Source organism: Odontesthes bonariensis, chromosome 24 (assembly GCF_027942865.1).
Source record: "Odontesthes bonariensis isolate fOdoBon6 chromosome 24, fOdoBon6.hap1, whole genome shotgun sequence".
NCBI lineage: Eukaryota > Metazoa > Chordata > Actinopteri > Atheriniformes > Atherinopsidae > Odontesthes > Odontesthes bonariensis.
This window is the reverse complement of record NC_134529.1, coordinates 22,711,291-22,738,057: the sequence shown is the minus strand read 5'-3', so window position 1 is coordinate 22,738,057 and position 26,767 is coordinate 22,711,291. Positions and strand designations below refer to the sequence as shown.

The window sequence follows — 26,767 nt, the reverse complement described above, 5'->3', positions numbered from 1 at the left end:
TTACAGGTCTATGCGGATTGTTTTTCTTTCTTAAATCAAAGTCGGCGTTTCTTTGCCGGTTGTTAAGAATGAACACTTATCTAAAAATTAAAGAAAAAAACGACGAAGCCTTAAACATTGGTATACGAACCAGGTTTATTGGATTTCTCTCGTGTAAAAAGGCAGACCAGAAGTGTATAAAAGTGTCCCATTCTTCACAGAGGATGAACCGTACATGGCACATGCAATGCTGCCTATTAGTGTTTTGTAACATGAAGTAGTTCTCCTGGATTCCTTATATTTGTTACCTCAGCAAGATAAGAAAATCTGATTATTTTTTTAAATCCTATCTCACCTTGCCCTATATTATAATATTCTCATTAAAGGTCTCATTGCACAGTAAGTAGTAATTGACTCTGCTGGAGGATCATGTATGATGTGCTCAGGAATTCTATACAAAGATTAAACTGATAACATGGATTCTTGTAGAAACTCCTGCTTAAAAGATTTCACCAACAGCGAAAGGAAGTCTTTGGTTGCTTGTTTGCAACATTCAGGCCTCATGAAACAAACACCACCACCGCACTTTGAGTGCTTCATCTATAAGAAAAACAAATCCTCCCTGATGAGGTAGACCTGCTTTCCTCTCCATGATTATTCCGAAATGTGATCATCGGTCTATTTTGCAATAACATTGCTCGGCCAGGTAAGCCTGGCCTGACATTTTGGGATCGTCACAGTAATTCCGGAGCACAAGCCGAAAGCTGACCATCGGGTTGTCCCAGGTTTCGTGGTGCAGTCTGAGTCACAGTGGCAGTTCACATGGCAGACTGAAGCACGGTTATATTAGTTCCCTGAATGAGGTCTTTATCTTCTCCATCGATCAGAGGGTCCCACTGATTAAAGTTGTTCTTCAGACCTGCAAAATCCAAGATTATCTTTAAAGCAGAGCGACTTGGCCTGAAGCTGGCAGTGAACAGGAGGGGATTCTCTTACCAAGGTGCCGCTGCAGAAAGGCTAAGGTTGCTTTGTTGCAGAGGTCTATGGCGACTTCTGGGTCAATCTCTCCCTTCAACTTCAACAGCCTCCCAATCCAGTTGCTTGTCAGGAAGGTGAAGTCTGGAAAGCTCTGGTGGACTGTACCTCTGAAAGAATGAAGTCAGGAAATGAACAGATGGGTTGGTTTTTTTTCTACATCAATGAGATTGCATCAAATCCACCACCACTGCGCTCTCTGCCATACCTGATGGTGATCATTTTCCTCGGTATGACGGCCGAGTCCAGCTTCCTCATGCGACTAATGTTTCCTGCCCACTGGAACTTTTCTGAGTTGATGAAGAATATGGGTTGCTTCACTCGAGGAAAGATCTCCTCCTCTAAAGGAAACATCCAGGCATCGAGTGCTACTCCACACCTGAGTGGGAGACATGAGTTTAGAGGCTTTGGGGCAGATTATTACTCCACATTGCTCTCAACTCTGAAGTAACGTAGGGCTAAAGTTCAGACGCAATATTATACTGGTTTAGATGTTTTTGTACACCATATATGTAAAAAAAATAAATAGTCTAAAAAAAAAAACATTCAATCTGTGTATGCGTTTCTGTCCGTTTATCTGTTTCTAAAAATAAAAATGTCTAAAGGTTCAGTGGATTCTTTAATATCAGATGGTGAGTGTGTCGGGACTGCTTCAGATCCCTCCAGTGTGGACTCCTGAAGTCATTTCAGTGAAGAGGGATGCCCTGCTTTCTTGTGATTGGATGCGTTTATCCTTTTCTATATTCTGAAAAAAAAAAAAACCCTTTGTCTTGTCCGACCCCCAAGACATTTTACTATTTCATGAAAAATGTTCGCTCACACTTAATTTGATTGCAGCAACACAGCTCATAGAAAATTGTGATGGAGGCAGCAAAAGGTTGGAGAAACAAGATGCAGCTAATTAACATGACTAGGCATTGAAAAAAAGGACTTAGAGAGGCAGAGTCTCTCAGATGTGAAATTGGGAAGAGGTTCAGCAACCTGCAAAAAAAAAAAAACACGCACACACACATTGTCGAGCAATTACGGAATAACGTTCCTCAACGTACAATTGCCAAGACATCTACAGTGAAATATATAAAAAGATTCCGGAAACATCTTTATATGCAAGGGACGTGGCCAAAAAACTTTATTAGAAGCCCCTGATCATTGGGCCCTGAGCGAGAACTATGCTGAATACTAAAAACTTAGCTGACTTGATGTAAAATCTTATTCAATTATGTACAGACTCTTGCTCCAATCAGCACCGCATAGTTGTGTCGTAACGTGTGCCGTCGTGTGATTGGACGGACAGATGACAACACCACACACTGTTCTTGTTATAGCACCCACTTGGAAAACTGTCGAACAAACGTGTAGTCGATTGACACTTCATGTGTATTATGAAGAAAGTCAACTGGCGTCCACACTGTTGCGACAACTCGGTGTGTGTAAGCGGACGTGCACACTGAGCCTCACACACACACACTATCTGATGGTGACATTTATGTCACGCAAGCCCTAACGAACTCTCACAAACATGCAAACTCTTAAAAACTCTATGTGCCGTTTCAATGAAAGGACTGATAAAAGTGTAGCAGAACATCTGTTCTGCAGGACTCCATGATGATTCCTCCTGATTGGCTGCTCAGTTCAGCTGGTGGTTAAAACCTCCCTGCATTTCACAGTTACTGATACCGTTGTTATTGTATCCGGGTGTTGTTTTATCTGATCAACACAGCACAGCTTGCACTTTAAAGGTGCAAAACTGTTTCAACTGCAAAACAAGATAACGACAACAAACAAAAAAAGGCCCTTCAGATCTTAATTTTGGGCTCCAAAGCAAAGAATACATACAAAAGCACTACTTTTTTTTTATATATATATATATTTTTTTTAGAATTTCTCTAGGAATAATATTTTTCTTAAAGTCTTCAGTTTGGACTTAGTTGCCCATTACATAAAATCCCAAAACGCAACAATCTCAATTCCAGGTTGCACTATCATAGTCACAGGTGGACTCTAATCAGGTTCTACACCCGTTTCAAGTTTTTTTTTTAAATGGCTGCATATGAACACAGTTTAGAAGGCCACAGCAAAGCAGAAGCGTCTTAATGCTACTTGACTGGAGGAGTGAGTGGATTCACAGACAGTGATATTTTCTGCAGCCACTGAATGCACCGTGGTTTTCTTTTTCTGCTCATGAACAGTTTGAATCTCTTCATCAGTGTCTGGGCTTCTTTGGAGTTTTCTTTTTAATTCACATTCAGACACGGCTGCACGGTGGTGTGGTGGTTAGCACCGTCACCTCACAGCAAGAAGGTTTCAGGTTCAACACCCAGCTGGGGCCTTTCTGTGTGGAGTTTGCATGTTCTCCCCGTGTATGCGTGGGTTCTCTCCGGGTACTCTGGCTTCCTCCCACTGTCCAAAAAAATCATGCATGTTAGGTTAATTGGCATCTCTAAATTGTCCTTAGGTGTGAGTGTGCATGGTTGTTTGTCTCTATGTGGCCCTGCGATGGACTGGCGGCCTGTCCATGGTGTACCCCGCCTCTCGCCCATTGACTGCTGGGATAGGCTCCAGCCCGCCCGCGACCCGATCGACGGATTCAGTGGTATAGATAATGGATGGATGGATGGATCACATTCAGACAATCTGATTAAGAAAAGGTGAATGGAAACTAAAACCTTCCACGCATGTGCCTCTTGTGGATGTCCACCGCAGGTGTTGTTTCTTTTCCTCCATGAGGTTCGTTTCTGGTTAGGGCAACTTCTTCTACCGAACCAAAACTATTTGTGACGCAGCCTATACCGCCACCCTCTGGTGACACTGCACAGCTTCAAACCCGCTGATGGAAAAACGGATCGCTTCGCTCGTGTTTGCTCACGTGTATGGATGATGGATGTATGTTTCAAAAGCACCTACTTGAATTTAACCTCTTTGCACAGAGCTTCAACAACCGTCGCTCCCCCGAAGGAATGCCCCACCACTGCGATCTTACACAGATCCATGGAGTTCTGTTGGCCAGGAGACGAGGGCAGACGGATAATGAGTGAAAAGCACTATGATAGCACACGTGTCGGTTTGATTTGAGTCGATGTAACAATCACCTCCAGTGTTGTCCAGTCGAACTGTGTCTGCAAAACATTCTGCACAGCCACTCCCGAGTTGATTTCAGTGAGTTTATCCAGAGCCAGAATGCATTCATTCGCTCTTTGTTTCACCTGAGGAAGACAAAAGGACAAGAAAAAGAAAAGAAACACAAGACTTAAATATGTGGGAAAGGGTCGGTGAATAAACAATGATGTGGTTTGATTGAGTGTTAAGTTGGTACTACTTCTTAAGTAGTAGGATCGTAATAATAATAATAATAATAATGAATTATTATAAATATATTATATTTTAGTAGTAGTAGTATTTTTTTAGAACTGGTATTATTATTGTTGTTAATATACAATCATTGTAAATATTACTAATTTTTTGAGCTACTTGACTAATTTGAATTTCCCCCAATGGGGGATGGATAAAGTATTTTTCTATTATTTCTATTCTATTCTATTCTAAGTGTGAAGTGGGTCTGTTGAGTAATTCAGCAGCACTGAGCTTCATACTGACCAGGCATGACACAGCAGTGTTTTCTAACTTCCCTCCCACAGCGACTCTGGCACGCTGCTGGAGTGGATCTCTGCAGTAAGTGCGGTTGAATGGAGTAAACTGCTCTCACCTGGTGGTTTCTCAGGGGGAACTCCATCTCTCCGTGCTTCAGAGCTCTGTAGAACATCCACTCCTGCACCAAGTCGTCTTGCTGTGAAGCCGATGTCTTTGACTGATGCCCACTGTCCTTCTCTGACTCTGTCTTCTCACGGAAATAATAAGTAGCCGAGGCCGACTGGTCCCTGGAAAAAAAAAAATGGCCGCATCACTTGCAGCAGAACAGATCACCGATACGTCTGTTATGCAACGATTAAACTTTTAGTTTGAGCACCATCTAACCAAACATCCTGTTTCAGGAAAAAATTTTTGAGATATTTATCATTACTGTTCTGGGGACAGTTTTTTTTTCTTCTTAAATCTGAGACGCTGAAGTGTAAGAAGCACCGGCTGTGTGGCCGGACTGACTCATGACCACCGCCACAGCCTTGTGGAACAAAGTCCGTCTGATGACACAACCCTGATGACATGACACCCACATGCTTCACTTTGGCTTTAACCACTGCTGAAACTCTGTGGAAAAACCGCCTCAATTCCAATGAGTGGCAGAGCAACTGTGGCCATTATGTTCATCTCCATATGGTCCCCTTGTCTCTATACTGAAAAGAAATGTGATGACCTGGTTCGTACCATTGTCTGCACACCCTTTCCACTCCTACTCCGCTGATAAACAGACAGCCGCTCACAGAGGAGACTGCTCTCTGTCATTGTTCGCTTGGCAAACGTTCAACTAGAATTTCCTCCGAACGACACGTGGCCTTAGTTTCCCATTTTTAACGTCTACGTTATCGTTAAATACGCTTCGGATGTGTGATGATTCTACTTGATATACGTTCCGAGTGACTTTAATCCAGATGCATCTCCGACGTGAAACCTATTCGGGTTTTTTAACAGAATAAATCCTAATATCGAGATGACGGTTAGCTCAAAAGTGTTTTCTTTATTCAAAGGAAATTATTACCTGTGTTCCACGGACGCCACAATGAAGCCCTGAGAGGCCAGCTCTGCACATATAGCTGAATACAAAGTCCTGGGAAACACCACACGTTAGACGTTCAGTTAACAGTTATGATGGGTGAACACAGCAGGAGTGTGAAAACACAAAGCGGCCCGATTATACCTGAAGGCTCCGAGGCCATGGGAGAAGATGACTACAGGGCACTTCTCGTTCGATTTAAACGGAGCATCCGTGTAGGCTGGGATCTTATAGGTCCCTGAAATAAAGAGGCAACACACACAGGAGCTTTGTGAGGAACACCGTTAACGTTCTTTTCCCACCACTTCCTAGCACATGATATTTGTCTTGAAGAATTGAAACTGCATCTAGTTTCTGCTCTTTTTTTTTTTTTTTTTGCCGATTTGCAGGTGCCATTATTCGTTGCTCGGCGACATCTCAAACCACATCAGATGACTCATCAATTCTCCTGTTATTTCAGTTTCCAACTGACTAAAAACTTTGATTTGAATTTCACAGCGCGTCGTGTGGCCGCTTGAAAGGATAAAAAGTATTTGGCAGATCTGCAGTTTAGACAAATATGAAATGAATCATTTGGGTTTTGGTTTATTTTTCTAGCTCCAGATTTGCGGTACTGGTGCCTTCGACATACACTATTTTTTTTTTTACTCCAAAATGCACAAATCCTCAAGACAAACTGTGGGAAAGCAACATGGAAAATACAACCCTCGTCCAGCTGAACAGAGAATCTCTGTTCTAGTTTCACATTGAAAAACTTCATGATTCCTTTTTCTGCTGTAAAATACTTTTAGATGTATGTATGTTTCTACTGGAAGTTACTCACCAAAGAGGTAGGTGAAAATCCTTTCGCCCAAAGTCCTGTTGAATTTCATGAAGTCTGCCAGGCCGTCAAAATACTCCCTGGAAGGCACCCAGCTGGGTTTCTCGGCTTTGTCGGTCTCCTGACACGGATAGTAAAGCCTGAAGAGGCTGCCCTGTCAGCGAGACAGATAAAGAAAGAGATTCACAAGGTTTCAGCAAACAAAAGGCACTACTGTCTGACGCGATGCCAGAAACAGAATATCTCACATATCTTGCCAATATTGCAGTTTCCTCCAAAAGCATGCAGTCATTCTTCAAGAAGAATGAAAACATTTGTCCCTCAGGAGGAAGGGAAAAAAAACAGCAAGTATCTTCCAGCCTCACTGACCCACAGAGAAGTTGTCACCTCTTTGTTTTTGTTCATTTCACCTGTGCTGTGTGGTCCATCATGAAGTCTGTGCAGCCCACGGTGTGGGGGCCTTTGCCCGCAGGGATCCCGAGATTACTGCAAGAGTTTCCCATGGCGAAGACACCACCGAGTGTGTAACACCTCTGCTCTGTCAAAGAGAAACACACATATCTGAAAAAATGAAAAAAACGTGACTGGGGGGGGGGGGGGGGGGACATTTTTTTTAATTAAAAAGGTGACTCGGACAGGCGATCTTAAATGGCAGCAGATTGCGAACACATCCTACTTGAGTAGTAGTATGCATCAAAACACACAGCGCTCTTTACATGTTTTTTTTTTTTTTTTAAGTTAGAAATAAAGTGCTTTTCTTAATGAGCTGGAGTTATTTTGCTTGTCGGCGACAAAACACGCTGTACTCACGTAACTTGAGCTGACTTTACCAGCAGTTTACCGAACAACCACAGAACCCCACAGTTGTGACAATTTACAGAATTCAACCGGGTGAATAATTAACGGTGTGCGCGCTGTCAGTGAAAACGTTTGAGTTTCCCTTCTTACCTGTCCTTGCCCACTCGTAAATTCTCTTCACTCCCAGCTGTATGAAACCTCCATGGGAAAACATCGACCGCCCGTTCGTTTCGACAGCGACCTAACCCGAAGGATACGCTTCTGTGTCAAGCTGCGAAAAACACTAACATAAACGGCTTCACAAGTAACAAAGCCTACCAGACAAGCAGAAATTCCGTGGCTGTCGACGTTGCTACATCAATTCCGTAACATTGCCACATAGTAATACACTTTATTCACAACAGAGTATCGGTATGAGTCATTTGGGAGCGGTTTGACCTGTTCGTTGCGCCGGCTAGTCACAGCTAGCATAAGAACCAGAGCGACCTATGGACAGGGTTCAGTCACCGCACCTTCGCTTGGCAGTCGCCCCGCCCCAGCTGAAACGCAACTCAGAATGATATAGCCTCAATGCTACTATGCTACCATACGTTAAGGATAGTCCGCTGAGCTCATATCAACATAACAGCTGTCGTAGCAGCACCTCTGCGTGCGTCTGCTCTCACAGTCTCTGCAAAGAGTAGGTGCACTTTTCCATACACGGCTCTGGTTAGGCAGCAAAACTGACAGCCCTGCCTGCAGTCAATTGGCACGTGCATTTGTTGACATGTATCATCGTCGCTTTATCTAATAAATACTTTTTTTTTCTCCATATATATTTTAGGTACTGCGGCAGTTATTTGGACGCCAACTTGTGCAGTTACATGGTTACATCCTCTCTCAACCGAAAACTCATTTATGTGTCTGTAGTGTACTTCTTGGCTTGAGCAGAGTTGTCCTCCAAGCCTGTAGGGGGCCACAAAGGTTAAACGCCAGGGAAACTAAGCGAGCGGAGACCAAACAATGATGCTGTTTTAGCAAAGCCGACTACATTAGTCTAATTTATTCGTCGTTCCGTATGTTAAAATGAAATTGGTGAGTAAAGCACACTCAAGCGAGGAACGCGTTTTGTGTAAAAGGTGCCGAATAAAATAAAGAATGTAGAAATCACGTTACACGCCTTGAAATTAGCGTTAGCCTGGTAGCTAAACGCAGCGTTTTGATTATACACTCAGTATTGCAATCAGCTAACAGCAAGGCTATAGTGTGTAAACTAAGCCCTATATGGTGCCCAGTAAAGGAAAAGCACCCATACCAATATTTAATCTGGTGTCACTTATTTAACAATTCTTTGTGTAGTATTTTCTATATTCGGTAGTTCTTTGTTCTGTGAGCTACAGCTTTGTATTTAACATCAACAGTTGGGTTGTTGGCACAGATTTTCTTCCTGACCTGTGTTTTCCCTATTTGCAGTATTGCTTATCTGGGCATCCGACATTGCCTTGCAATGTCCTCAAGTTCAAATCCACCACTATTATGTTGGACTGTGGACTGGACACCACATCAGTCCTCAACTTCCTGCCGCTTCCTTTAGTGCACAGGTAAAGCGTCTTTATTCTTTAAAACTCCTTCAGTTGTGGGTGGAATATCCATTTATCTGTATCGTGATGTTTTCTATTTTTGTTCATCAGCCCTAGACTCTCCAAGCTCCCTGGCTGGATTTCAAAGGATGGAACAATAAACTTGGAAAAGGTATGAATAGTTGTTTGAAGTGTTTGGAATCTACTGAGGATATCACCTGTATCTTATGACTTATCACTAGCTTGCGTACTGTTTTGTTTGATCCTATGTAAGCTGTAGAGGTATTGCTGTTTATATGTGGTTTAAGCCTTCACATATACAACATTTTTCCCCCATCTTCCCAGGAGCTGAAAGAGTGTGCTGGAAGGGTGTTTGTGGACGCACAGCCAGAGTTCTGTCTCCCCGAGGTACCTGAAGTCTTTGGCCTCTGTTTATCTTTCGCACAAAGCGACGTTCAAGAAACCTTTTCTTCTCATCACCATGATCCATAAAGTGTGATTACTGCCATTAGTTGTCTCCTTTTTTGCAGCTTGCACTTTGGAAGGAAAAGCTATAAAAGCTATCTTGGTAGAATAATCACGCACATTTGGTCTTAATCGCAGACTTTTGCAACTGTGTCAAATGCAGAGAGAATTGCTGGACTTGTCCACCATTGACGTCATCCTCATCTCCAACTACCACTGTATGATGGCCCTGCCCTACATCGCTGAGCACACAGGCTTCACAGGGACCGTGTACGCCACAGAGCCCACCCTGCAGATTGGAAGGTAAGGACACAGAGAATGAAAACATCATTGTATCGTTATAATGTTTTAAAATGAAAATAACCACATGACTCGGACACTGTTAAATCCTTGTTTCATTTGAGTTAAGCATTTACATTTTTTTATGATAGATATATATATATATATATATATATATATATATATATATATATCGTATTGAAGAAATTACCTCTGTTTTTTTGTCAGACTGCTGATGGAAGAGCTTGTGAACTTCATGGAGAGAGTTCCTAAAGCACAGTCTGCCACCTGCTGGAAGAATAAGGAAATGCAAAGGTTGGTACGGCAAAAAAGAACTGAGAACATGTTACACTTCCAGCTCCTGTTGTTGTTCTAGCTCTTGTTGTTCTGGGTTTAATATTTCCAGTTTTACAAATGAAGCACAATGTATTGTTTTTTTGTTTTTGTTTTTGTTTTTCTCTCGTCTCTGTCTGATGTCAGTTTGGATCCCACAGTTTCATTAACATTCAGGTGCTTTATTGAACTTCGTACAATATGTTATAAATGGGTTATGTTACTGTATCAGGATGCTTCCGGGGCAGCTGAAGGATGCGGTGGATGTGTGGACGTGGAAGCGATGCTACAGTATGCAGGAGGTCAATTCAGCCCTCAGTAAAGTCCAGCTTGTGGGTTATTCTCAGAAAGTGGTAAGAATTTATTTATTTACTTTAGTTGTTTTACAGATGGCTGCGTGGCAAAAGAGGACCGTGCACTTTCTTGCAATATGGACTTTTGTTGACTGTTGTAGCCTGTGGGTGTAACCTGGAAGCTCCTACTGTTTCAAGCGAGGTGTCAATCAAAAGCTAAGAAGGCTGACTATAATTTGAAATCCCCCGTATCGTGAATGTTTACATACAAATGTGACTTATAAGAGAGAAAATTAAAGATGTGAGGCTCTGCTGTTGGCTTATTAAAAATGATTCAACAGCAAACTTTTGGAAAATGTGAGCTTAAAGTTTACGGAACTGGGTTGTTGGGACACAATGAAACAAGACCAGTAGATTAAAGGAGGCTTTGTTGGTGAGTTTGCCTCATTGTTGTAATTTTTGTTGTGATTAGAAAGTTTGAGTAGAAAACAGCCGACAACCCACCAGTCTTGTAAGTATCTTATGTCTGAAGGGGGCTTTTGTCTCGTTAAGATAGTTTTTTTCCAAGCAACACTTCAGGTTCGCTGAAACTTGAAGGCAGACTTTTTATCATTTATGTTTTCAAAAGTCTGTCTCTGTTTTTCTCAGGCAGGATTTTTTCCCTCCCCCCAGCATTTATTGCTGTACTTGCTCCTTCACAGCTTCTTTTCATCTTTCCTCCCTCTGTGTAGGGATGTCCCCTCGTAGTTTTCTCAAAGTTTCTCTTGTCTTCTCCAGGAGTTGTTTGGAGCGGTACAGGTCTCCCCATTAAGCTCTGGCTACTCCTTGGGCAGCTCCAACTGGATCATCCAGTCCCATCACGAGAAAGTGTCCTACGTGTCGGGATCGTCCCTCCTCACCACACACCCACAGGTGACACTCAGGCTTCATGGGATGAAATTACACGTTGGTGCCGCATGAGCAGCTGCCAGCTCTTTAAAAGACCCTTGAACTGCAATCACAGTCACACTGTAGATGTGATTTGACTGCATGCTTTGTTGGGCTTTATGTTCCTGTTCCGTAGAAGTTTAAAAGTCGGATAAATATTTTAAAAAAAGGCAGTTTTACAATTGATCTTTCAGGGTTTGTTTGTTTGTTAGTAAATCAAAGCGGAATGGCTTTAGGTCAGTGATACTGACTATTTTTTTCACAAGAGCCACATTGGCAGAGCAAAATCAAGGGAAGAGCCACTTTTACGACAACATACTAAGTCCCATTTTGCAAATATGCATTTCTACATACAAAGCATCCCACAAAAAAAGAAACAAAACAGCCAATATATTTTCAATTAAGACCACATTTACCTTAATACTGGGATGAGCGGAAGCTGGCATGCATATCCTTGACTTTCTTCATGTTGTATTTGTAGTTTGTTGTTGTAATCATAGTGAGACATTCAAGATGAGCGTGGTTTTTGTGCTGGTTTTTGCCCTTTTTTAATTAAAAACCGATCCATTGTGCCTGCATCTTGCTCTGGCTGAAGGAGCTAGCGTGCACTGCGGTCAAATGTGAGATGGTTTAAGTGGGCTGCGTTGCCAGGTTTAACAGTGCCCCCTTTAGGAAACACCATTAAGCCTTAATTAATACTTAATATAAATACTTAATACTACAAAAACACAAACTTATAGCAATACTATGTAACATTTTGCCTTAAAATAACAGCTGGAAAAAAATTGTGCGGCTAGAATGAGTTTTAATATTACGATTGGCCTGTTTCCTATGCCCTTCGGGGGTCTGAGTTGGAAAAATTTGCGCTATGTAACTTTGCTGGACTTACCGCAAAAACAAATAGACCCCTCTCACGCTCCCAGGTACATTTGATTACTCTTACCTTCTCGGTCGACATAGCTTGCACCTTCTGACTCCTCGCCGGTTCGTCAACAAACGTGAAACGTGAAAGCGAAAGGGTGTTGTATTTACGACAGTGTAACTGTACATTACCTCCAAGCCTGTAGGGGGAGCTCCATAATGGGCTTTTTGAGAAGTTACATTGTATTGCTTTAATAAAAATACTTAATACTGTGCAGTATTTGCTATATGTTATTTGAAAAAATGTATTGTTATTGTTACCATATTGTTATAAGCTACTATGCGAGTGCGAGCCACCAATTAAAGTTTGAGGAGCCGCATGTGGCTCGCGAGCCGCGCAATGAGTATCTCTGCTTTAGGGAGTCTTACATGTTGTTTTTTTGCCTTTTAATAACTTTGTTTGGATACTTTGGCTTCCAAAGCGACCTTTATCGTAGGATGGGTGATTAATTAAAGCATCCATCCTCTTCTTCTCCCAGCCGATGGACCAGAGTTCCCTGAAGAACAGCGACGTTCTCATTCTGACCGGCCTCACTCAGATGCCCACGGCTAACCCAGACGGCATGCTGGGCGAGTTTTGCAGTAACCTGGGTGGGTTGAAATGTTCAAAGTAAATCGTTCTCGCACCCTTTTTAAGATTCTTCTGAATTTAATGAGGCTTCGTCCTCGTCTCATCTGTGTGGCCCTGTAGCCATGACGATTCGGGCAGGAGGCAACGTGCTGGTACCTTGTTACTCCTCAGGAGTCATATACGACCTGCTGGAGTGTCTGTACCAGTTCATCGAGAGCGCAAACTTGGGGACCACGCCCTTCTACTTCATCTCACCTGTAGCCAACAGCTCGCTGGAGTTCTCGCAGATCTTTGCCGAGTGGTGAGAATCTGCATCTTCAAAGCCTTCTTATGTCATATCTGGATCTTTACTGTTTTTAATTCGCAGCAAAGCTCAAGCAGAGACCCATTCATTCTGCTTTTTTTTTTAAGTCATGGCGTCCGATCAGTGCGACTGTGTTTGTTGTCCGTTGCTTTACAGAACTGTTCTGGGACGTTATGGGTGGAGTCATGATTCCTTTGCTTTAAATGATTTCAGGCTTTGTCACAACAAGCAATCAAAGGTGTATCTTCCAGAGCCGCCATTCCCACATGCAGAGGTGAGTCCTGCTGCTGTGTGAAGAACAGCGCTGCGTTTGAGAGAAAGTCCCGACTCTCTGCCGGCAGATGTGCTCTGACGTAACTCTGCTAGCCAAACGGATTGTTATCTTTCGTGGCACACAGAACGCTCCTAAATATTTTGTCATGTGAAAAAGGAACTGCACCCACTTTCAGTACTAAGATTTTACATGTGGCAGCAGAACAAGCACAAATCATCAGCACTCCACAGTCCAAATATGGAATAATGGACTCCAAATAGTGTGGATGGCTTAATAACCTTTCTCATACTGATGGGCAGCACCAATTGCTTCTCTAAGATCATTGCTGATGTCTTTTCTTGTCGGTAACGTGTTAAACTCACCTGAAGGATCCAGACCGGCAAATTGACAAAACTTCCCCTTTCATAAAGCACTTACATAAACACTTACTGACGATCAGTTTCTCAAGTATTTTTGATCAGCAGCACCTGGCTGCTACTTACCCACTTAATTCCTGTGGAAGCAGTAAGGATGCACTTAGTTTTTCCACACACCACCTCTGTATTATAGCTTAGTTTTTATAAACAGATCAGTTAAAGCTGTGTAATAGTCATGTTTTATTTTTCATCTGAGGTTTGATTGACCTCATTTTAAGAACTGGTAGGGATCAGATGTTTTATTATGCTCTGAAACATAAGACCTTAGAATTGAAGGAGGGTGTACATGACAGCATTAGCTGTACTGGGCTGCGTAAGATTAGTTGCTTTCATAACTAGGTGCTCATTTATTTGGATTCGTCAACATTGTTTAATGTCCTGAATCTGACCTAAAGGAAAGTTTATTAAAGCCGGGAACTTTACAAACAAATGAACAAATCACTTAAGGCTTACAGTTAATTCAGGGGAAAAACCCTATTAAAGCAGAATTGGAGCAAACATATTTTGTTGTCTGTGTTTCAGCTGATCCAAACCAACAAGCTGAAGCACTACCCCAGCATTCACGGGGACTTCAGCAGCGAGTTCCGTCAGCCCTGTGTGGTTTTCACCGGTCACCCCTCTCTCCGCTTCGGGGATGTGGTTCACTTCATGGAGCTGTGGGGCAAATCCAGCCTCAACACCATCATCTTTACAGGTCACTATAACTCCCTCGCACGTGATACTGTGTCATCAGACGGGAAGGAAAAGTCCTCCCGGAGCTAAACTACGCGTTTGATTTTTTTTTTTTGTCTCATCAGAGCCGGACTTTTCCTACCTGGACGCCCTCGCTCCTTACCAGCCCTTAGCCATGAAGTGTGTTTACTGTCCGATCGACACACGACTCAACTTCCATCAAGTTTCAAAGCTGCTGAAGGAAGTCCAGGTATCCTGCTGACTAATCACAATCCCACCTGCACTGTCTACCTCTTCAAATTTCACAGAATTGGAAAAATATGCACAAATAAGCAGCAGGTGAAAATACACCCACACAAAATGACTGAAGAATGAGGAGTCGAGGGAGGGAATCTTTTTTTTCGCAAGAAGAGTTTGACAGTTGACTAACAGACTGATAAAATATCCTGATAGTCTGATAGGCTTCTGCTGAGGGAAGTGGATACTTAACTGTTGTCGCTGGAACTGACTCAGTTGCTCCCGTGTGACGAAATCATGTTGAAACTCCTTGATGTGTCCCCTTTGCGTGTAAAGAGATTACCAGTAATCCTTTCTTTTCACCAGCACAACTCGTCAAAAGTGGAGAATGTGCTCTGATTGGATCAAAGGTTAAATAACAAACTACATTGTCATTTATAGTTGAAAGTAAGAACGTTTTAGTGCGGCCCCGTCAATGCTGCCGGCGGTTTTTAAAAAGAAAAACAGGTTTCCCAAAATGTCTCAGCTTTAAGTGCGTTTTTCACTCATTGTTGCTCACTTTTTCTCATTGTGCACTGTTAAAAGCTCAGATAAATATGATGGGGCGAGGCCGTTAAGAGCTTTAAAAAACAAACATTAAAAGTTTAAAATCAACTCTATAAAGGACAGGAAGCCAATGGAGGTAGTTAAGAACAGGAGTGATGTGCACACGTCTGTTGGTGTTGGTTAAAAGACATAAGCGTAAAAAAAAACCACAGCTGATCGCCTTCCCCTCTCTCTCCCACCCGCAGCCCCTCCACGTGGTGTGTCCCGAGCAGTACACCCAGCCTCCCGTGAGCCAGTCCCACCGCTCGGATCTGATGCTGGAGCTGCAGCCTCCTCCGATGCCCTACAGACGCTGCTCCGTGCTCAACCTGCCGTTCAGACGCCGCTACGAACGAGTTTACATACTGCCTGAGGTACGTCACACAGTCTTTCCTCTGGTTGTGAATATGATTCTGAAAAGAATCGGTAACTTTTGCAGACAGATGTTGAGCACATATCTTTTTTCTTTCTCATCTGTTTTTTTTTATTGTTTTTCTGTTTTAAACATAATACATCTGTTCATTTGTATACATTATTAACAGTGGAAGCACAATATGAACTCAAAACCCCTTCCACCCTGTCGAGCCCTTATTCCCCATATAATGAAATCATACATAGTCACATTCATACATTCTTGTACACATGAATACACAAGGATAGGGAATATATATATATATATATATATATATACACACATTTAATTAGGACACTAGCACACTGGAGCTGATTAACACATCTTAGCTGGAAGTAATGGGGTGAGCTGGGATAAATTGAGAATAAAGAATTTATCTGTAATCAGTTGTCGATGTGAATAAGATTTACATGGCATGTGAGAGCAGATAGGATTGTGAAAATGAGACCTTATTGTGAAGAAAAGACCCCGAAAGTGTTTGAGGAGAGGTCCCCACACATTCAAAAACGTTTTGTATGAATTATGGATTGAGTAGCGGATCTTCTCCAGGCTCAGACAGGACATAATGTCCCCCAGCCATTGAGCATGGGTAGGCGGGGCAGCATCCCTCCATCTTAGTAATACTGCTCGTCTGGCCAGAAGAGAAGCAAACGACAAGGAACGGTGTTTATATGGAGTTAAAAGAGAATCATCTCTTCCGTTAATGCCAAAGAGAGCGATCAGAGGGTCAGGTGTAGGGTCAAGGTTGAGGACTGTAGAAAGAGTTTGGAAAACCTTTCTACAAAGCAGGCTTCATCTGCTTTACTTGAGCACACATCTTAAATAAATACATAAACATGCGGTGCTTCACTGGATGTCAGAGTTAGTAACTGAAATGTATCACAGAAATATTCAGATTGCTGTCCGACAACATGTGGCCAACTTTCATGGCCGGCAGTCTGATTCTTCTCTCCTCAGCTGGCCAACTCGCTGGTGCCCTCTGAGGTGAAACCTGGCATCTCCGTGGCAACGGTGTCTGCAGTGGTGCACTCAAAGGACAACAAGCACACGCTCCAGGTGAGTCCACGGAACGCGTTGAAGATGCGACGTCCCTCTGCAGTCTGCTGACGTTTTCCTTCCACATGTTGGCAGTCGGTGCCCAAACCGCCTCCTGCGCCCCCCAGCAAGAAGAGGAAGCGGGTGATGGAGGAGCCCCCGGTAGTGTTGGCCCCCAAACCCCTGCTCAGTGGAGCTGTGCCCCTGGATGCTTTTCTGGCCACATTACAAAAGGTGTGAAATCTGCACTGATTTGGGACCTCTATCCTCTTGGCTCTTAAAATCTCTTAGTAGCACATCCTCGGGATAAGTGTTGCTTATCTTGCATTTCTAAATAATTAACTGTGTGTTCTGTTTCTTCGGCAGCATGGGATCACAGAGGTCAAAGTGGAGGAGACGGCAGACGGACACATCCTGCACCTGCAGGCCGAGGACACGCTGATCCAGCTGGAGGAGGACGGGACGCACATCGTCTGTGACAACAACGAGCCGCTGCGTGCGACACTCAGAGACCTGGTGCTCCGTTTCCTGCAGAAGCTCTAGGTTTTTTTTTTTTTGTTTGTTTGTTTTATAAACGGCACTCTCATTTGTGACAGCAAGAGACTGTGAGGGCGTGGTAGCGGTCACATTGAACGCTGTAATATTTGCAACAGTTTTAATGTAAAGCCCAGTTTTGTTTTAGTTCTTTATAAAACATACACAAATGGATTATTTTGTATTAAAATACGTTCGAGAAACGCTCATCCGATGACTCAGATCATTCCAATGAAGTCACGTGGATTGTGAAGGTGGAGTTGCCGATGTCAGCCACGGTGACGCGCTTACAAAACGAGGAAGCTGGGGGATGGCGTGTTTGGTTGGGCGACATTCACATTTCACCTCCGCCACACGCTGCTGAACAAAGCGTTTGGTTATGACATGCTGATGATCAGCTATGATTTCTGTTAGAGGCTTTTTGTTGGTTCCTTTTTCCCCTCCCGTCACAGAGTCAAAGGGCTGAGTTTTGACTTTTTAGTTTGAGAAATGAGATTCAGGAAGATCTGAATTGTGTGTTACTAGTAGCACAGAACTCTCTGAAACTGATGGGCCTTTTTAATCAGAAGACGCCCCAGGTGGCTCTTTGTTTGCCACATGCTATAATCACTAAAGAGTTTAAGTATCAGCTTATAAGCAGAGACGGTTGTTACGGTCACATGTCAATGAACCGCCTGACATGAGGCCTGAGAGACTGTGCTGCATTGCGGATGCTGGGAAAGTGATGCCTGAGACCACCTCCTCTGTTCAACGATGGTTTCTCCAGTTTATCATGGACGGCCATGCGTTTGTGGAGTTGTTATTCGGTCTCCCATTTGTTATAAATTGGCTTTATTCTTAGACTTTATGTATTCATATGCTGTAGTTTACAAAATAATCTATGTTCCTACTTTGTACGTTTACACTCTGCTCATACAAACGCAATGTATGTCCAAGACTTGAAGATGACTGTTAGATCGATTCTTTCAATGGAAGCTCAAGTTAAATAAAGTGTTTATCCGTATTCACACGTCAAGCAAATCAGCGCTGGGCTCAGTGGAACAGAGCTCCCGCAGGAAAATCTGTCAGACTGAGCCTCGATTTCCGGGTATCATTTGCATTTATAGCCTCATAGGTTGGACTCACACTCGACTGCGTATGATTGGACATGAGTAGGTTCAACATGCTTCGTCATATTCTCTGGATCAGCTGAAAAATGTGTGTGTGTGAATCTGCACCTGCTTTCCCAGGCTACTTGTTTTGTTTTCCCATTCCTGGATCACTTTAGGTCATCGTGGAAAAGTACAGAGACTATTTCATTCATAATGTCTAAGAACAAAGCCAATTTTAACATGACGTAACGGAATAAAATAAGTGGGTCAGATAATGCGTCTCTATTAGGTCACATAGGTCTGGTACAGTAGATACACGCCTGAAACAACAACACACACACAGTTTATCACATCCAAAGAACATGACAAAGACGGTGGATGGCCTGCTCATATCACTAGCAAATGTCCAATTATCCTTTGTCGAGTGTAAGTACAACCTCTGAGATAAAGGTGGAAATGTTACCGGATATCGGGGCTCTGTCTGACGGAGGCCCCGCGAGGGCTTTGTCACTCCGAGTCCAGCGCAGCTAAACTTCACGTGACCACGAATAAATACTTTAACTTAAGATTTCTCCAGCTTGTTCTTGGGCTTCCAATGAAAGAATCGGGCTAACACCTATATAGAGGCCTGCAAACTCATCACTGCACTGCATAAACGACATCACTCAGTTTGTGTTTGGGTGTTCTTTCCTTTGGGTGAACCAGTCTCTGCCTGAAGGTGTTCTTGGTTTTGGAGAAAATCCTTCTAAGTTTCTCTTAAGACTCCTGCCACATATGGAATTACAGTGTGTTCGCGGAAAAACAGGTTCTGGTCTGTATGTGTGGGTTTTACTGTAAAACTCACTGTTAAGACTGTTCCATCCTCTTCACTGTTCACAGCACAGTGCAATAAAGGCTTCTTGTGGTCTTTTGCTACACCCTCGTAACCATGATGTTGCCGTCCACCAAGTTGATGGGCTCCGTGAAAGCCTCCACTTCTTGACCGACTCACTGAACGACAGAAGCAACTTCCCTCCTGATCGGATCTGTGTCCTGTTGAACCTTTGCCTCTCCACCTACTTCGAATGCAACGACTGGTTCTACAGAGAGAAGCACAGCTGCATGGGATCTCCAGAGTCCCCCATTGAGGCTAACCTTAAGCAATTCATAGGTGATAATGCCTCAAACAACATGCAGACTGGTCAGGGGATTCAGTGACATGTGTGACTGTAACAACCCTCTGCTCATAAGCTGACCTCAACGTGACTAACAGGCCGTGCGTGAATGTCGATGAACTAAAGAGGGCGGACAAAATGACTCCACAATGACAGAGACTGATAACGTCATACAGAAAACGATTACTTCAAGTTATTACGGTTTAAGGTGGTTCCACGAGCTTCTGAATCATGGGGTGTTTTCTCACCAGTCGTCTCGGCTTAGATTTTTTTTTTTTAAATAATGACAAAGCTGAAAGAGAAACTGACTGCTTCCCCTTGGATGTGACGCACACATACACACAAAAAGAAAGAAAGAGCCAGTTTGTTGCCATCCGTGTCTCAAAATATTTAATTGGTGCAGGGTTGACGTGCATCTAAAATACATTTAATAATAAGCTTTAAATGTACAATATCTTACAGTGTACTACATGTTTGTTTGATAATACAACTGTCTGCAGCAGGTGGAACGTCGAGGACAGATGTCGGGCGAGGCCCCCTGACGCCTGTGTCTTAGCATTAACACTCACACACAAAAAAATAAAATATATATATATAAAAACACTCTTTTCCATCAGTGACAAATAAGCAAATCCTACAAACTTGGACAGATGTAACAAATAGAACTAACAGCCGGTTTGTCCAGATGGGCAGTAAATCAGTCAGGGAAAAGGGACAAAGGTATCCGGGTGTTTGTTGCGTCTCAGCAGCTATCGGCATAAAAACACAGCGGACACATTTTGTTTCTAGCAGAAAGAGCAAAGGGAGGGTTTATTAATTGCAGACACATCTTACGAGTTAGCGTCCCCTCTTTGTTCTTCCTGCTAAGTGTACAAGAGGCTACGGGCAGTGCGTTGGAAAGGTTTCAAGAGTGTCGACAGCATTTCGTGGCGTAACCCTGGCAGCTTTGTAAATGATCAGAACTCGGTCTCGGTGCGGTCACGTCAGTCCGAGGCTCTTTTGTTCTTGGAGTGAGCGCGGCTCGAGGAAAATAAGAAAGGGTGAACATCAGAGGTAGCAGAGGTTTCAGTGGGCAGGGTGGGAGACTGAAGCACAGGGAGGGAGCCTGATGTCACAGTTTCATTCATACCCTCATTATTGTCCCAAGAGAGCTGGCAGCGTCGGCAAATACTGGACAAGTTCTAGACATTCATATTTCTGCTCGGTGGGACGCAGTGATAAGTGAGAGAAATCAAAAGCTTTCGTCGTCGATATTGTTACAGCATCTATCCGATAGTAGTTTTGAGTTTTTCCGGCCTACAGGTTTTAGCGTTTTTGGCTCCTTTTCACTCACAGGATGCAGAAGGAAAAAAACAAAAAACAGCGTGCGCTGCTTTCTCAGCACCAAATGGTGGATGATATGACTTCAATGCTGTGCTTACAGCATTTCTGCACAGCCCACAAGCTCCAATCAAACAAACATTTGTAGAAGCTTTGAAGATAAACGCAAAACAAAGACACTATCCTGTTTTTTTTTCCTCCCAGGCTTAAAGTCCTCAACTGTCAGATACTTAATCTGTGCGAACTTATCATCTCTTGAGTCAATTTTGCCAGCGGCTGCCTCGAGAGCCGATTTATCTGCGATCATTTGCGTGAACTGGGGGTGATGGGTGGGTGAGTGCTCAACCTGCCGAATGTGTCCTCTGTGTTGTCAGCCGTTTGAGGCTTATATTTCTCCTCTACTTGGATTCTTTCTCTGCGTCCAGCAGTGCAGAGTGAATACCGAGCTTCTTTAGCTCCTCCACCAGGTCTCCGTTCTGGTGCATCTGGAGCAGGATGTCGCAGCCTCCCACAAACTCACCGTTGAAGTACACCTGAGGGATCGTGGGCCAGTTGGAGAAGAGTTTGACACCTGGTGTCAAGAGACAAAACACAAGATGTCAGACCAAGTCAAATCAAAGGAGACTTTGTGTGTGTGTGTGTGTGTGTGTGTATATTTGGTGTTTCTGTGTTCCTCTAAAGCACTTCAAAATCAGGCTCAACCATACAGTCCAAGTCTATGTAATATTCCATAGAGTATTATGAGATATGTATGGTTTTTTTTGGCCTTCCGGAGTAAAAAAAAAAAAAAAAAGATAAATACACAGAGCTCGTTATCTGTTCCAATGTCTGAACGGAATGTTTTGTAGTTGATCAAAAAAATTAGTAGTTCTCAACATTGCAAGTGATGACAAGTCATAGCTAAACACCAGAAATCAGGTTTGAGCAGCCTCAGAGAGCAAGATGTAAGCAATGGTGCACCACACCCATGGGTCCTGCTGCATGACACTGATAAACAATGTTACGTTGGGCAAATCTCAATATCTCGCCAGGAGGAGTCATTGACAAATAACTGAAAGCTATTGTAAGTTTGAAAGCCGAAAGAGACGAACCATTGATTATTTACTTCTGTCAGACAACAATGTTCATACCGACGTGACGAAGATTTAAAAAAAAACAAAAAAAGAAAAAAAAAAACAGAAAACACACGATGAAATATAATCTAAAGAAAAATTAAAGTAACGTAAGTTCACGTGCGAGAAGCCAACTTGTTGCGTTGGTCGTGTCCCACTCAGGTTGTCAGCGTACTGACCTTCTCTGAGGTCCTGGTCCTCCAACACGTTGTAGGCAGCGTAGTTGTCCACGCCATGCATTCGGAGGATCTGAACCACAGCGTTGCTGAAGCCACACATGGGCTGTACCGGCGTCCCCTTCATAAACACCACCACTTTGTCCTTCTTCACAATGTCGCCAAGGTCTTTCTGGAAATCCGCCGCCGAGCACAGGAACCGGGCCGAGGCCGACAACACGCGCCCGTCGGCTTGCCGAGGCAGGAAGACCGCCGCTCCCGACCGAAGACACCTGGCAGTGGACTTAATTAAAGTGTTCATTGTCGATGATAGGTTTTTATTTTCGACTGCGACAATCAAATGGAGTAAACGAGAATAAATTATGCTCTGTTCCAGCCGGACTTAAAGTCGCTCGTCAACACACACACACACACATGCGAGGCGGGATCTTGGTGCTGATTGGACAGCTGCACCAACACAAAGTCTAATCTGACTCATCATTGGTGGAGCGATTCATGTACTGTATGCGTCAACTATAACAGTTACACAAGGCACGTTCTCCAAAGTGACCATTTAATTTTGAGAAGACATGTTACATCACACCAGCTACAGTAATGGTGCTTTTCTCCGTTTTTGTCTTAAGAAAAAAATAAAATATATGTCTTTAAAAAAAACTTTAGTCTTGCCATTAAGAACTTCCGGGGTGAGTTGTCCAAACAGGAAGAAGAAGAAGTAGACTCTTTGGAAAGATGGCGGCGCACACGCAGAAGAATAACAAACCGGGGAAAACCGGAGCAAAGGAGTCTCAGCCTCTGATAATTCCCAAGACTCCAGCGGAGGAACAGCGACTGAAGTTGGAGCGGTTGATGCGGAATCCCGAAAAGGTTGCTCCCATTCCGGACCGCCTAAAAGAATGGAAACCGCGGGCTCCGCCGGAGTTCGTCCGTGATGTGATGGGCTCCAGCGCGGGTGCAGGCAGCGGGGAGTTCCATGTTTACCGGCACCTCCGCCGCAGAGAGTACCAGCGGCAGGACTTTCTGGACAAGATGGCAGAGGTGCAAGATAAAGACCAGGAATATCTCGAGAAGCTGGAGCAGAACAAACGGGCTGCCGATGAACGAACGGCGAAGCGCAGGAAGAAGCGGGAAAAGCTGAAGCAGAGGAAACTGATGGCAAAGAAGGCTAAACTGGAGGACAAGAACAAAAAAGATGACGCAGACAGCAGCTCAGACGGCAGCGAAGAAGAGGAGAAAGAGACTGAGGATGACGCCGAGGCTCCGAGCTTCATAATGGGGAGGAAATAAACCAGTTCAGCCATGTGGTAAACACTGCCAGGGCCAGTTTCTGCTTCGGTGCTCTTTGTGGAGCTCGCTTGTTCAGCATGGGGTTATTCTTGGAAACACGGATAGACACCACCATCACAAAACAGCTTCCAGAAGCAACATGAAACATCTGGCCCCTTGTCGAGAGTGCAGTAAAAAAGCTGCGAACAGATGTGATCCAAACATAAAAAACTGAACTGTTTACTCAGAAGTCCTGTTTGACCGTTTATTACAAGAAGCAGTGCATCTTATAGTAACTTTCTTGTTTCATTGGCATAAACTACCGAGTCCATGGCTTTAGCCAGACAGTTGTATTCTGTGTCCAGTTACTTGTGCTTCAGCATGATCGGGTTATTATTATTTTTTAACTTGATTTGAGTTAGAATGGTCGGTTGTCGGCTATATTTGTAGAAAATATTGCGACTCAATAAAATTGCCAATACAAATGAGTTGCGTTGCTGGTGGACTCTTTTACTGCTGAATTGGCTTTTCCGTTGTCCAGCGCATCCTGTGTTGACATGTGTGCTTTGCAGCCTTGTGAAGCTGCCCCTGGTGAAGCCCATCACATGCGGGTACAACAAGGCTGCAGAAAGCAATTCAAAGAATGAAAAGGCGTGACTCCTGGAGGCTTTGGCGTTTCACGTGCGATGTTCTTTGGACAGACCCCTGCTTTCCACGGTGGTGATGGTCTGGCTCTGTGGCCTTCGCCGTTCTTGAGGCAGGAAGATAAAAAGCAGACAGCCAGATATTGTTTGTAACAGGAGAGGCGGTTCCTGTCAGACACTGTCCACTGTCACAGTACTCCCTCTCCCTTTCTGCATGTCCTGTTGATTACTGCTCTGATTCAGTGAATAGCACCCACTTCAAAGGTCGTGTTTTTGTCCTTGAAGTATCATCCCTTTTTAAATCCTATACTGCTGTCCAGTCTCTTGTGAATGCTACTTTATTCAGTCGCTGCTCTTTACAACCAAAAGCTTTCACCTGCCAATTCACACGCAAGTTTTCAAAAAGATCCCCTGTCTCTTGTGTAGTTTCAGTCATTGGGAGAAGATTGCAGTTTTATGTCAACCATTGTGCTCTGTTCCTGGAGCAGAACATTTTTTTTTAAGGAGCTGTTGCCTTTATTTAACCCTTCGTAAATATTTATCTAATAATATTTTAGACCCAGATTTCCATATTTGTCTTGTTCAACGAAAGCCGTTGAGATGTTCGGGAAAAAGTGCGGACAATTTGGGATCGATCAAAAACTGACTTCACACACCCAGGTAATGCCGTTAGGATTCAAATCTCTCCTCCACGGAGCTCTTTTTCTTTTCTTTTTTTTTTGCAACTATTTGTAAAATAATGTGTATGTCAGTACAGACAAATTCCTGGTAAAGCTGAACTCATTCTCATATTTCTCACTTTCTTTTCTCAGATGGCCAAACATGTCAGAAATGGAAGCAAATGCTCGAAGTGAATGATGGTGACAAAACTAAAGCGGTCTGCAATTTATGCTCAGCAAAGCTGTGAAGAGGAAGGACAAAATCTAGCATCTAAAATCTAAAACAATATGTTGCACTAAGAGTAGTTTTATACGACTAAAATGCACAAAGTGCAGTTGTATTTGGGTTAAATATGCCTAGAGAAAATAAAATGTGTTTAATTATAAGAACTGTAATGGCCTTGATTAGTACTCATATCGGTACAGTAGTCGGTATTGGAAAGTACTAAAAGGTAAGTACTTGTACTTGTACTCGGTTTGAAAAACGTGGTATCGGTGCATCCCTAGAAATAAAGGCTAAGTGTCGGCATTTCCAGACTGTCACCCTGTTCTAATAAAATCCTGATTTTATAACTGAGTCGTCCTCAATTAAAATCACCGTTCAAGTAACTTAAAGGTCTTTGCAGTGACCTTGGCTGTGCTTACATCAATATATGACCTCCCAAAGTTGGAAGCAACAGAATGTCTTGAATGTTTTCTCCCACAGTCCACAACGTTGGGCCTCAGACCTATTTTTGAATAAGCTCTCGATGTATACTTTTACAAAGACTGCTCCACCTAGAGCTGAGACTCGGCTGTGCTTGTAACCGTGTTGAGTGTAGGGTCACAAAGAGGTGAAGGCTCTATATGCACACTTATTTCTAGTATAAAACTGCTTTTTAACACAGCCTTCCTTTAAAAAAGAGAAATAATTTAAACCGAGGACAAAGTTGCTATTAAAGTGTTAAACAAGCTCCAGGGTCTGTGTTCATAAAGGATATGGTGCCCAAAGCTTAAAGAGAGTTAAGACTGGATCCTTGTAAAGATGTTCACAGAGAGTACGGGAACTCATTACGTACCGAACTGACATTGAGGAAGAATTTAAAGAGGAGAGAAGAGAAAGGAAATGTCTGACAGAAAAAAGGAGAAACATTCAACTGCTGTGAGCAAATGAAAAGCTCCAGTGAGGGAATAATATTTGCGGTAGATCTCGTTATGGATTAGCTCATATCTGCCATCTGGTGCCGTAACACTGGAAAAAAACAACCAGAAAACACATGAAAACGCAAACATTTTCTGCACCAGTACCCAGTGGTATACACATTTGCTGCTGTGGCAAGTGAATTTCCCTGTTGTGGGATAAATAAAGTACAATCTAATCTAATTTGGCTTTAAACGAGGCCGCTTTTGGCAAGGCACTGGGAGTTATTTGGGTCAGATATGACCTAAACATCATCCAAATGTCATAAACCAGGCCGTGCAGAGGTTATAGCAAGCGTTGTGAGGGCCAGACGTGGCCCAAATCAAACACAGGTTTGGACCATCCCCCATAGATCTGTGGCTGTGTTTTGGGAACCACACTAATATCCTGAGTGAAAGCCAGGTAGCAACCTCACTTATCTGTAGCCAAAAGTTTCTGACGTCCCTTTGCTCATCATTGCTCCTAAATCACTCCTCAGCGAGGTTCCTTTGCTAATATTTGATTTTCTCCTGCAGATTTATGAATACAGTCCTCAACCTTTTACTAAATCAACAACACCACACAGTTAGAATATCTACAAGTGAAAGCATCTTGAACTTAATGCAGCAGAAGGATATCTTTAAATGTAATTGCACTTTATTGGACTTAATTATTTATTAAGTTACACAAACATGTGAACAACATGGTGATTTTAGCTCATGAAGGTGAAGTAGATTTAATTTGCTCTGTGTACTGTGGGGTAGTTTAGTGTTTCAGAAACCATTAGAGGTATTTTTGCAGTTATCTTTTGCTTTGTATGCAAAAGGTTAATATGCAAAGTAACCAGAGGCCTGAGCTGTTAAGCGTAACAGGTTATGAAGTATAAGATTTGTCTCTGGAATATTGTGGTCTAAATGTGTGAATTAAAAGACTGTATGAATGCTAAATACAAATACCTCCCATTTTCATTTAAATCCCTTTAAGGAAATGCATTTTGTCAAATTACTGCACTTTAAATGGCCATAAGTTAGCAGACTTGACAAAGATCAGAATTTCCTACTGACACTTTAAATG

General features: G+C 43.1%; 4 protein-coding genes and 1 non-coding gene across 6 annotated transcripts; 3 read left to right on the top strand and 2 right to left on the bottom strand.

The window, feature by feature from the left end:
* Positions 1 to 110: 110 nt before the first annotated feature.
* On the bottom strand, positions 111 to 7,896 carry pla2g7 (phospholipase A2, group VII (platelet-activating factor acetylhydrolase, plasma)). 2 transcript variants are annotated; one of them, XM_075458612.1, is made up of 11 exons: positions 7,449 to 7,896; positions 6,911 to 7,038; positions 6,504 to 6,654; positions 5,825 to 5,918; positions 5,666 to 5,734; positions 4,718 to 4,889; positions 4,104 to 4,217; positions 3,919 to 4,010; positions 1,223 to 1,393; positions 976 to 1,124; positions 111 to 898 (listed from the first exon to the last, which is right to left on the bottom strand). In XM_075458612.1, the coding sequence occupies exons 1-11, from the start codon at positions 7,510 to 7,512 to the stop codon at positions 798 to 800; spliced, it is 1,305 nt and encodes a 434-aa protein (XP_075314727.1). In that variant the 5' UTR covers positions 7,513 to 7,896; the 3' UTR covers positions 111 to 797. The 2 variants fall into 2 exon arrangements, with proteins under 2 accessions (XP_075314727.1, XP_075314728.1); XM_075458613.1 differs by having other exon boundaries at positions 6,911 to 7,033.
* A 296-nt stretch (positions 7,897 to 8,192) lies between these two features.
* ints9 (integrator complex subunit 9) lies at positions 8,193 to 17,324 on the top strand. The gene is made up of 17 exons (XM_075458611.1): positions 8,193 to 8,372; positions 8,751 to 8,878; positions 8,969 to 9,029; positions 9,203 to 9,265; positions 9,486 to 9,625; positions 9,830 to 9,916; positions 10,167 to 10,287; positions 11,005 to 11,139; positions 12,555 to 12,666; positions 12,767 to 12,947; positions 13,164 to 13,224; positions 14,163 to 14,334; positions 14,438 to 14,562; positions 15,341 to 15,508; positions 16,504 to 16,602; positions 16,678 to 16,815; positions 16,948 to 17,324. The coding sequence occupies exons 1-17, from the start codon at positions 8,364 to 8,366 to the stop codon at positions 17,122 to 17,124; spliced, it is 1,977 nt and encodes a 658-aa protein (XP_075314726.1). The 5' UTR covers positions 8,193 to 8,363; the 3' UTR covers positions 17,125 to 17,324.
* Positions 17,325 to 19,733: 2,409 nt separating this feature from the next.
* On the bottom strand, positions 19,734 to 22,411 carry glrx5 (glutaredoxin 5 homolog (S. cerevisiae)). Its single transcript, XM_075458933.1, has 2 exons — positions 21,972 to 22,411; positions 19,734 to 21,251 (listed from the first exon to the last, which is right to left on the bottom strand). The coding sequence occupies exons 1-2, from the start codon at positions 22,267 to 22,269 to the stop codon at positions 21,079 to 21,081; spliced, it is 471 nt and encodes a 156-aa protein (XP_075315048.1). The 5' UTR covers positions 22,270 to 22,411; the 3' UTR covers positions 19,734 to 21,078.
* A 24-nt stretch (positions 22,412 to 22,435) lies between these two features.
* On the top strand, positions 22,436 to 23,719 carry prkrip1 (PRKR interacting protein 1). Its single transcript, XM_075458932.1, has one exon. The coding sequence runs from the start codon at positions 22,698 to 22,700 to the stop codon at positions 23,250 to 23,252; it is 555 nt and encodes a 184-aa protein (XP_075315047.1). The 5' UTR covers positions 22,436 to 22,697; the 3' UTR covers positions 23,253 to 23,719.
* Positions 23,720 to 23,794: 75 nt separating this feature from the next.
* LOC142375727 (small Cajal body-specific RNA 13) lies at positions 23,795 to 24,071 on the top strand. The gene has a single exon (XR_012769037.1).
* Positions 24,072 to 26,767: the final 2,696 nt, after the last annotated feature.

Excerpts from the sequence above, each read along its gene's own strand:
- pla2g7 (XM_075458612.1), bottom strand. The coding sequence starts at position 7,512 with ATGTTTTCCCATGGAGGTTTCATACAGCTGGGAGTGAAGAGAATTTAC. Across the intron at positions 4,218-4,717 it reads TCCCCCTGAGAAACCACCAG|GTGAAACAAAGAGCGAATGA; the intron begins GTGAGAGCAGTT and ends TGTCTTCCTCAG. Across the intron at positions 899-975 it reads CTTTCTGCAGCGGCACCTTG|GTCTGAAGAACAACTTTAAT; the intron begins GTAAGAGAATCC and ends TGGATTTTGCAG.
- ints9 (XM_075458611.1), top strand. Across the intron at positions 9,626-9,829 it reads CCCACCCTGCAGATTGGAAG|ACTGCTGATGGAAGAGCTTG; the intron begins GTAAGGACACAG and ends TTTTTTTGTCAG. Across the intron at positions 12,667-12,766 it reads CGAGTTTTGCAGTAACCTGG|CCATGACGATTCGGGCAGGA; the intron begins GTGGGTTGAAAT and ends GTGGCCCTGTAG.
- glrx5 (XM_075458933.1), bottom strand. The coding sequence starts at position 22,269 with ATGAACACTTTAATTAAGTCCACTGCCAGGTGTCTTCGGTCGGGAGCG. Across the intron at positions 21,252-21,971 it reads GGACCAGGACCTCAGAGAAG|GTGTCAAACTCTTCTCCAAC; the intron begins GTCAGTACGCTG and ends TCTTGACACCAG.
- prkrip1 (XM_075458932.1), top strand. The coding sequence starts at position 22,698 with ATGGCGGCGCACACGCAGAAGAATAACAAACCGGGGAAAACCGGAGCA.